General features: G+C 37.7%; 1 protein-coding gene across 3 annotated transcripts in view; it reads right to left on the reverse strand.

Moving 5' to 3' along the window:
* Tasor2 (transcription activation suppressor family member 2) overlaps nt 1-11,159 on the reverse strand; it is a 44,088-nt gene that overhangs the window by 21,489 nt on the left and 11,440 nt on the right. For all 3 annotated transcript variants that reach the window (XM_029547369.1, XM_029547367.1, XM_029547368.1), the window contains exons 2-10: nt 9,713-9,851; nt 9,463-9,586; nt 9,363-9,382; nt 9,170-9,269; nt 8,338-8,438; nt 7,292-7,395; nt 6,077-6,149; nt 5,918-5,980; nt 1,459-2,169 (exon numbers count right to left, since the gene is read on the reverse strand). In XM_029547369.1, coding sequence (XP_029403229.1) covers nt 1,459-2,169; nt 5,918-5,980; nt 6,077-6,149; nt 7,292-7,395; nt 8,338-8,438; nt 9,170-9,269; nt 9,363-9,382; nt 9,463-9,488 — 1,198 coding nt within the window. In that variant the 5' untranslated portion in view covers nt 9,489-9,586; nt 9,713-9,851. The remainder of the gene's footprint in view (nt 1-1,458; nt 2,170-5,917; nt 5,981-6,076; nt 6,150-7,291; nt 7,396-8,337; nt 8,439-9,169; nt 9,270-9,362; nt 9,383-9,462; nt 9,587-9,712; nt 9,852-11,159) is intronic.

Consider the following 11,159-nt stretch of genomic DNA (forward strand, 5'->3'; position numbering starts at 1 on the left):
ATATATATATATATATATATATATATATATATATATATATATATATATGGGGTGTGTGTGGGTTGGTTGACCCCTTTGCTTAGGTGCACTCATAAAAAATACTATATGGTTTTTGGAGAAAATATAGTAAGCATAACTTGCCATGTAAGTCATATAATTGGCTCTACGGACTGAAGTGTATCTGTTACTAAATGGTGAAGACAGAGAGTTGGCACACCAGTGTTGGATTCCCAGCATCTGGGTAACAGGTAGCTCTAAATGGCTTTGAACTCCATCAGGGGTGGTGGTGGGAAGTGTCCAGAGTCTGATGTCATCTGGTTTCTATGGGCACTACCCCCAATTAAATTTAAAACTTCAAATGACTTTGAAAATTGATTCTCGGGGCTGGTGAGATGGCTCAGCGGGTAAGAGCACCCGACTGTTCTTCCAAAGGTGCAGAGTTCAAATCCCAGCAACCAGATGGTGGCTCACAACCATCCTTAACAAGATCTGACTCCCTCTTCTGGAGTGTCTGAAGACAGCTACAGTGTACATACATATAATAAATAAATAAGATTAAAAAAAAAAAAAAGAAAAAAAAGAAAATTTATTCTCAATTTTAAGGGGTTGAAAACCACACATGAAGTTCTGTTTGTTTCTAGGTCACAACATACTCAATATTAGCAGTTTATAAAATGTGGGTGATCCTTTAAAAATGCTAACACAAGCTGGGTGTGTGGCATACACTTTTAATTCCAGTGAGCTGGAGGCAGCCTGTGTTTGAGGCCAGCCTGGTCTACAAAGAGAGTTCCAGGACAGCCAAATCCTGTCTAAAAAGACAAAAAGCAACAAAAACCAAACCAAACCCCAGTAACACAAAGGACTAGAAACTGGTTCTGGGCCATTTCAAGGTGCTTAGGCTGCTGGTTACAAATGAATGCTGCCAGTGGCATGTCTGTTTTTAGAAGATCCCCTTTCTCCTACCACCTGCCAGAACAAATCAGTCATCTTTCTTTTTTTTTTTTTCAAAGATTTATTTATTATATGTAAGTACACTGTAGCTGTCTTCAGACACTCCAGAAGAGGGAATCAGATCCCTCTTAAGGATGGTTGTGAGCCACCACGTGGTTGCTGGGATTTGAACTCTGCACCTTTGGAAGAGCAGTTGGGTGCTCTTACCTGCTGAGCCATCTCACCAGCCCCAGTCATCTTTCTAATATATAAGAACCATCTTTACCAGAGAAATGTTAACTTCCAATAGGCAAGCCTTTAAGATTTTTCTCCCCCCCCTTTTTTTGTTTCCAGCTTTTATCTAGATCATACTGGATTACTAGTTTTCATATACACACAAATCACTTGGGGGGAAAAATGGCATCTCTAACCAACTTCTACCCACTGCTAAGCTCTAGTTCACATGGATACAGTCAATAGGGTTTGTGGTAAAGTTGTAATGTTAATAATCACATATGTTATTCTTACCTCTTTTCCTCTTCTGAGGAAACTGCCCTTTAACTAGCTTTAGAGTTGGGTTACACGACCTGTTGTCAGTTCTGGGTACAGTTCTTTTAGAAGTTGGGCGGCCCAGGCTCACCCGCTTACTTGGCAGTGTAACAGCTGACGTGCTAGCCTTCCTCTTCGGCTGAACTCTCTGACTGGAAGATGGAGTCACAGCTTTCTTCTTCACTTTCAACTTTCTCCCAGATTTTTCTGTTGTTTCAGTTTCTTTTCTTATTTCCATCTCTGAGTCAAGAAATTCAGGATCTGGTGTCATAACTAAAGAAAATCCAGCATCACAAATCCCATCTGAAATGCAAGGGAACCGAGGATGCTCTGCCAACAAGTCCAAAGCAGCAGAGAGGTCCAGAGTATAACCAGCAGGGTCTGAGAAATAACACTTCAGCTGAGTCAAGGACTCTGAAGGGCACGTTTCAAGCGGGGGAGGCAAGTCAAGAGCATGGGGCAGTCTCCCACTGGATGCAGTATCTTTCACTCCATCTTGAGGAGGGGCCATCAAAGAAAGGCTTTTGTCTACTTTGTATAGCTCTTGGAAACTATGCTTTACTAAGACGTTTGGAGGGATTCCTTCTTCAGAAAGTGATTTCTTTGCTTCCAGAAGTGCATAACTAAGGGCAGGTAAAAGAGGCATCACTTTCAAAGAGATGCCATCTTCAACTTTCAAGTCCTTTGCTCCTAAAATATATACACACATATATTAAAAATGCAATAGTATTTCAAGATATATAAGGGGAAAAAAGCTATAGATTTCAAACTTATTACCAGGTTAAATATGCTACATTATTGAAAATGAAAACATAAAGAGCAACTAGTAAGTTTTATGTGTTTATTTAACGAGTATCTCTATGTATTTATATCACAGAAACACATACAACAGACCAAAAAATGATTTGATATGCAAATAACTGTTACAGTTATTAAAATACCTGCAATATTACAGTTACTGCAGTTAGTAAAATACCTGCCTCAGACTCCATCTCATCCGACAGGGTATTCAGACAGAGCCCAGAACCCAGTGGGCATTCACAGCAACAGCAATGCCCTAGGACAGACAGGCTGTATCCTACTTCACTTCTATTCTTTGAGATGCTACAATGAAAAGTGAACTGAGAAGTGCAAATGGCCTTAAGCCTCAAATGCCACTGAAATAACAGCTGTTATTTTATTTCTCTATAAAATATTTTACACATATTTTAAAAATTAACTCTACTATGTAATCTGTATTTTACCTCATTTCCCGTCTTATTCTTTGATTAATTTTCCTTTTTTTTTTTAAATCAAACAAATAACCTTACAAATGAGAAAATGGAAAACGTCAGTTCTCTATGAGCTAGTTAACAAAATTCTAGAACATTTCAGTTACCAGTAATACAAACCTACAGAAACAACTCTAGTGCCTACTAAATGGAAATAGAAATTATGTTATCTTTTTAAAAAGTAGCTCCAGAATTGTGAAATAACAAATTAGTCTTAGTTAAATACAATAACATTGCAGCAAATATTAGAAAGGGCAAAGGGGCTAATAATAAAAAAGCAAATGTAATTAAGTAGTAAAATGAAGTTTATTTCTTCAAAGATCAGAGTATAAAACGGAAAAGAAATAAAGAAAAGGTCTGTATATATGAACCGAGCTGGTCCCCAGAAGGGTGGCTTACCTGAGCTGTGGGAAGTGCACCCAGAACTCTGTTAGGGCTAGGGCTAGGGTTACTGCTTCCCTTGGGCAGTGGTGGGAGCACACCTTTAACCCTAGCACTCAGGAAGCAGAGGCAGGAAGAGCTCTGTGAATTTCTGGGCCAGCCTGGTCTACAGAGTGAGTTCCAGGAGAGCCAGGACTACACAGAGAAACTGTCTGGTGATGGTGAGGGTGGGGGGCCGAGGAGTAGTAGAAACAAGAGAAACAAGCAAGCAAAAAACTGAAAACTGTCTCAATGAGAAAGGTATGAAAAAAGTAACCCAACACTGTTTCTATTCAATCATACAGCATTCCTGTGCTTTTCCTGGGCACAAGTAATGGCTCTTATCCAACCAAGAGAAGTGAAGACTGGGAATTATGTCACTAGGACAGGGCTTAAGAAGCATGATGAGAGCTTGGCGTGGTGGCGCATGCCTTTAATCCCAGCACTTGGGAGGCAGAGGCAGGTGGATTTCTGAGTTCGAGGCCAGCCTGGTCTACAAAGAGAGTTCCAGGGTTACACAGAGAAACCCTCTCTTGAAAAACCAAAAAAAAAAAAAAAAAAAAGCATGATGAGGCCCTGGATTCAACTCCAGCAGAAAGGAAAGAAACCAGGGGGAGATGACAAAGTGAAGGATAGAACCATAAAGCTTTTAAGATTTTTGTAGTTTTTATTTGTGTGTGTGATCACACACATATGTACAAGTGCTGGTACTGAACACCTCTGGAGATAAGAGTTACGGGCTGAGCCACCTAATGTGGGCTTTGGGAACCAAACTTGGATCTTCTAGAAGAGCAGCAACTACTCTTGCCCACTAAACTATTTCTGCAGCTCTAAAATAAAAAAAACTAACAAAAAATAAAATATGACAGTTGAGAGCCAGCCCTGAAATCAGGTTAATTTTGTACTCATCTTTGAAAGGGTTATAAACAAAATTTTAAGGATTGCTAAATCAATTATCCACAGAAAAAAAGATAACACAATAAATGTGAATATCCTGTCACTGTTTGTATAATTTGTTGTTTTATTTGTTCTAAATTATCAAAAAGTACTGTTTTCTTCTTTGATCACCACAATATAGATATATTTGTAAAGATCAACTTTAAGGGGCTGTAGAGATGGCTCATGAGTTAAAAGCAGCAGTTGCTATTCCAGAGGGTCTGAGTTCAGATCCCAGTAGCCAAAGAATCTCAAAACTACCCAAAACTCCAGTTTCTGGGATCTCAAAGCCTTCTTCTGGCCTTCAGGGTCACTGCGCGTATGTGGTGCATACATACATACATACATGTAGGCAACATACTCATACATAAAGTAAAATAAATCTTTTAAAATATCAACTTTGAAACATTTCTGTACTGGCTATAAGTTTAAAGAAATACTAATTTTAGCACTATCCTTAAACACATAGACTAATTAAACGAAAATTGCTTTGTTACAAATTTATCTGTTCAGCACTTATTTTTTTCAGATGTCTGGAACACATATGCTCTGAGGATATATACAATGCACCCAAGGTAGATGTGCTGGGAATGTAGCCCAGTGGTAAACTGCATACTCATAATCCCAGCATCACAAATCAAAAGCTAAACCAAGTACACTAATATATCTGTATGTCACACACACCCAGATGTGGTGACACATACATCCCAGGAGATGTAGTCCTCAGAATCAAATCCAGAGCTTTATGCTTAGAAGACTAACACTCTACTGACTGAGTTACACCCGTATTCCACAAGTACTCAACTGCAACATCACACATGTTGTGACACTGTATAGCTGTTTAGGTACTACGTGACTTGACTTGTGGTAGTCTGAATGAGGATGTCCTTCATAGGCTTAGATGTTTCAATGTTGGTCCCCAATTGATAGCAGTTGCTTGGGAGGTTTGAGAGTGTGGCCTTGCTGGATAAAGTATGTCACCATGGGCAAACTTTGAGGTTTCGAAAACCCCAGCTGGGCAGTGGTGGTGCATGCTTTTAATACCAGCACTTGGGAGGCAGAGGCATGTGGATTTCTGAGTTCAAGGCCAGCCTGGTCTACAAAGTGAATTCCAGGACAGCCAGGTCTACCCAGAGAAACACTGTCTTGAAAAAACAAACAAACAAACAAACAAACAAACAAACAAACAGTAAAAAACTCTGTGTTAGTATGTTCTCTTAGCTTGCAGTTCCAGGCCCCATGCCTGCTGCCTCTACTCCAGCACCATTGATCCTAACTCTCTGGAATTGTAAACCCAAATAGACACCTTTTTTCTGTGTTGTCTTAGTTACGGTGTTTTATCATAACCATAGAAAAGTCACTAATATATGATTAATAATTTTTTTTGTCTCTAAGAGTCATGTGTTTGTCCTCAGGGTTAATACCATGTTGGGAATACATGGTCCAAACACAAAGACTTACAGTCTATAGATAGCAAGAGTAGCCATGAAAATCCTGAGTCATAGCTTTTTGAGACACCGTGGGAAAAATATGTCCTAGCTACTGTTGATTCAAATGGATTCAGTGTTAGATATGCTGAATTTAAGAAGTTTCTATCATGCTAATGATATGTGTCAGATGTGGAGACACAGGTCTGAAGCTTAAGAGTCCACTTGCAAAGGAAGTCAAGTAGGCAGGTTAAAGACAGTTGCTTAAGGAAAAACTACAGTTAACAAGTGCTCTGTGCTAGTAAGTTGTTGGGTAAGCTAAGGACTGGACAGTATGCAAACCCCACAGGATGAGGGAACCAGGTAGCACTGTAACCCCCTCACCTGCTGTCTGCGGTGCACGGAATAAATGTAAACCATGTAGGCCCATCTGCTCAGCTCCAAAACCTGTAAGAGTCAGGAGAAAAAAATGTAGGTTGTAAAACAAAATGAAACAAAAATATATACATTAAAATTTTTTCTTCCCAGAAAGCTTGTCCTTACCTGGTTCTGGAGTTAAGGCTGATGATGTAAGTAAAATGAAAAAACTCCTATCTTCTAAGCATTTGATGAGTGCCTTAAACATAAAAAATAAATAGTTGTTATCCATGACATTTCCAGCTACTAGAGCTCTACATATTATGCACACTATTCTAAAGAAACTAGAGTGATGGTCAGGAGGGGCTCTGTCTCTTCACACCCAACTGGGAAGGAAGCACGTGATCCTGGCTGGAAGCCATAGGACAAACTATCACCCAGAAAAGGGTAAAGCTGGAAGAAAAGTGTCCTGAATAGCATTTAAATCCTGTCTTACGACCTAGACTGAGAAAGTAAGCTTATAAAACTCTCACTGATTAAGGCTAGCTTAAATTAATGTTATTTGCAACTTATAGAGTATTTTAGTCAACACTACCGTTAAGGCAGGTCACTGTCCCAAACACACACATGCATGCCTAGACTATTTTACTTTACTTATGTCTTATCTATTATAGGAAAAAACCTGAGCTGGCTTGCTTCGTTACTGTCAACATTTGCATCATTTCCTTTGGAATATTCAGAGCTTATCATAAAAGGAGGCTCAAACTCTGGGTGAAGCATCTATCTTCACACAAAGAACCCTGGCTAACATGACAGCTTTTTTCCTTTTTTTTTTCTTAAAGGTTTATTTATTTATTCTATCTATATATGCACACTGTTGCTGTCTTCAAACATGAAGAGGACATTGGATCCCATTACAGAAAGTTATGAGCTACTATGTGGTTGCTGGGAATTGAATTCAGGACCTCTGGAAGAAAGCAGTCAGTGCTCTTAATCACTGAGTCATCTCTCTAGCCCCAACAGAATTCTTTAAAACAGTAGCTATTCCCAAGTCTCATTTCTTCTATTATGTAAAAGAAATAACTTGTATAAGCCCTTGGATAATGGTTAAAAGTGGCTTTCAAAGAAGCATCTCAGAAGTGGTATTGTGACTAATGCAAATGCACTAGTTATTTAATCAATGTATCAAGAAAACAAAGAACTGTTCTTTTACTTAGGAATATAAACTGACTATAAGCTTAGATGTAAGGAAAATGAAAATGTCAGTTACAATATTATGTCAGTTAACATTAACAGTGAAAACCCTCCTGGTAAGCTAAATAATGCAGTGAACACTTAGGTACCAACTTCCTAGTATAAAGGAAAAAATTAATATTTACACTTGAAACTAGTGATTCTTACCAATTCTTTATTTTTAACATATTCCATTAGCTTAGCTATGTTTTCTCCTTGTTTGTTTGTCAATTCAACTTCATATAAATCAAAGCATAAATCTTGACAACAAACTGTAGAGGAAATTAGAAAGAACATTTTAAATTTTAATTAAAAAATTCCATAGTTATATCACATTTTGATCACATACACTCCCACCGCCCTTTCTTCAGGACATATACATACATACATATGTACGTACACAGAGGGTTTCACTATGTATTCTTGGCTGGCCCAGAACTTGCCATATAGACCAGGGTGACCTTGAACTCACAGAGACCTGTCTGCCTGTCACCTTACAGATGGGATTAAAGACACATGCCGCCACATCTTGCCTCAGAACTTTTATCTTAATTCTCTTAAACAATTTTCAAAATATTTGTTTAAATCCTTCTTAAAATGTATTTTAATCCTAACACTTAAAGACGGGCAGAAGCAAGACGATCTCTGAGTTCAAGGCCAGCCTGGTCTACATAGTGAGTTCCAAGGCTGGCAGAATTATGAAATAAGACCTATCTCCAAATAAAATATTCTCTCTTACACTGCTACAGAATTAACAAAATAAATACCAGACAAAAATATCAGTGTTTTATTAATTACTTTCAATGTAGACCAGGCTGGTCTCAAACTAATAGAGATCCATCTGCCAGCTTCTGTCTCCCAAATGCTGGTCTCATATTTGTTATGAACTTAACAATACTTAAATTCAAAACAATAAAAACTGTTGTGCATGAGGGGAATTGGTCTGAGTTTTCAGATACTTTTTTAGTTTATCTGTTCAATTCTCTAAGCACTCTATATTAAAGATAAAGTTTTTGTCATCTTTGATGAATCTGCCAGTTTGTAACTGGCTTCCAAGGAGTGGACGACATAGTAACTCTACAACTTCCTCAAAAGACCATTGTAAGAAGTATTTAAGATGAAATTTAGACATGTAAGTCAATGTATGGACCACAGAGTGGACAATAACTGAAGAAAGCCCAGTATACGGAGTGTGCCATTACATTTCGACAGACCTTTCTGCTCCAAGTAATTCCGTCTTCTAAAGGCAGCTTCTGGTAGACTTTCTTTCAGAGAAGACACTTTCATTACATACTTAAAATCTAGTTCCCGGGGCCTAAAAAACAAAAACTCATAAAGCAGTGTAATAAATACTGCCATAAGCTTATCATGTTCTAACGCAAATGTAAACAAAAATATAATCATAAAAAGTCCTTAAAAGGCTGGAGAAATAGTTTTAAGAGAGTGTGTGTACTGTTCCTATCCTACTGAAAACATGAGCTTGGGTCCCATACCTACACTGGGGAGCTTAGGACTCCCTCTTCTGGCCTCCTGGCACTGCACATACATGCACATACCCACAAAAGCATACATACACACACAAGTATTTTTCAAGTCATTAATTTCCAGGTTAGATTATAATATGTAACATGTATTTATATTTATAAACAATATAGATTCTCACACATATGACCCACAGATCTGATTTGTTTTAGAGAAAAAGCAAACTTCTAATATACAATAATCTGGTCAGGCATGGTAACAGATATAAGTAGCCCCAGTCAATCAGGAGGCTGAAGCCTTGAGCCCTTGAGCCCTTAAGTTCCAAACCAACCTGGGCTATATAACAAGACCCCATCTCAACTATAGCAATAGAAGTATTTTCTCTTTAAGGATTAGAATTTAGGTGGTCTGTGTACTTCATACTCTACACAATCAAAAGCATCCTAGTGTAAAACCAAGTAAAAATCACTGTATTTCACACCAATCCATTACAATGTTGAAATGAGTAGCCAGCAATAGACAAACAAAACATGTATAAAGGATGACAGGCAATACAATACTTACAGTTGTACTGGAACCACTGTGCCGTAAGTAGACCAAAGAGTCATATCACACAGCAAACAACCCTGAATAATAAACTGCCCTTTCCATGGAGAGATGAGAGCTATAAGAAATGAGGACAAAAAAAAAGCTGATTACATTGTGAAACATTTACTAAAACAACAACAAAACCCACAAGAACTAATTAATTTCTTACCATTTTTATTGTGCTCAAGTCTAGAAAGAAACAGAGTTTTTATTAGATGAAGAGAAACAAATCAAATAAAGTATGCATTTATTATTTCATTATTACTCACATGCTTTTAGAAGTGGGTGCTGCCATCTTTTAGGTTCCTTGGGCTGAAAAGCTACAATTATATAAGGACAGGTCTGTCTGGGTCATTTAATAACAGTGTTGTCTGAAAGTTCATAGAGGTAATGCTGAAAGAAGGAAAATAAGTATTATTAGCACTATGGAACTGCTATGAATTAAATTTATCCCAACATCAGCCAAATCTGAAACTTAGGAAATTAGATTAAGAAATAATTTAGGTATAATTTACTCACAGTGACTTAGTTTGAAGGCACAAAAATGACTTATTTTGTAAGAAACATTGTAGGTATCTGTATCCACGTGGCAGTCATAGTCATAAGATGGCCTAGGGTAGTTACCTATATAATTCTCAGACACAAACTTCAGCTTTCCCTAGAATCAAAACATAAGAGCCATCAGAAGTCTTCAAATATCAATAGTCTTCACAGTAAGGTTTATTTTTAAAAGTAGCCTAACAGGGATGCAGATGTGTTTTTTCACCAGTAACCAAAATAAAACTTTTGCTTCTCAGAAAAATAATAATCTTAGAGCCATTAATGGTTTAAATCACCTATAGGTACTTTAAACTTAAAAATAGCTGTGCTTGTGTATCTGAGGTTTTCATCACACAAAGGAATACACGATCAGACTATCTTTAATGCAACTTCACTGAATGGCTATGCAGTGATTGTAATACAAAATAAGACAAATGAAATCTAAATTATCAAAAGATGATTTTTTAAACCAAAGTATTAATGAACTGTAAATTAAGGCAGTGCCTGAACATCTTCAAGGGGGAAAGAAAGCATGTAATAAGCAGGTACCCTTAACAAGTGAATGATCAATATTATTTCCCATGGTAGATGAAATGAAGAACTAAAAGTAAAGTTTACTGGTGTTGGACATATAATTCAGTAGTAAAATACTTGACCAAGTATTTTGGGCAAATATGGACATATAATTCAGTAGTAAAATACTTGACCAAGTATTTTGGGCAATGTGGGCAAATATGGTAAAGACTTTAGTTTTGATTCCTAGCAATAGAAAATAAAAGTCAAGGGTTTTATTCCGTTTTTTTTTTAAACTTATTTTATGTGCATTGGTATTTTGCCTGCATGTATGAGGGTGTCAGATTCCCAGGAACTGGAGTTACAGACAGTTGCGAGTTGCCACGTGGTGCTGGGACTTAAACATGGGTCCCCTGAAAGAGGAGCCAGTGCTCTTAAACACTGAGCCACCTCCCCAGACCAAAAGTCAAGTTTTAACATATACTGAAATGTTAAGAAAGATTAAGTGTGAAGGGGGAAAGGCTCACAAGCTTCCTTTACTTGCTGAGGAGTTACTGACAGGTGACAGCTTGTGGAGGAGGGACCTTTCTCTTCAAGGGTGTGGCCGTAATGTGTCCACCACACTCAAGTGGGTGACCACACTTGATTATATATAGGCAGCACAAACTGGACTTGGTGGGTTACTTTTAAAAAAGTACAGGAAGTTCAGAAGGGGCAGAGAAGTGGAAGATGGATCTGAAAGGAGTAAAAAGGAGTAAATATCAGAATACATTATATGAAATTCTCAAAGAATTAATAAAAATATTGTATTAAATAAAAAAGACCAGGTGCTGGCTCAATGTTTAAGAACACTGCGGGGAAATCAAAACAGCCCTGAGATTCCACCTCACACCAGTCAGAATGGCTAAGATCA

The sequence above is a fragment of the Mus pahari genome, chromosome 16 (assembly GCF_900095145.1).
Source record: "Mus pahari chromosome 16, PAHARI_EIJ_v1.1, whole genome shotgun sequence".
NCBI lineage: Eukaryota > Metazoa > Chordata > Mammalia > Rodentia > Muridae > Mus > Mus pahari.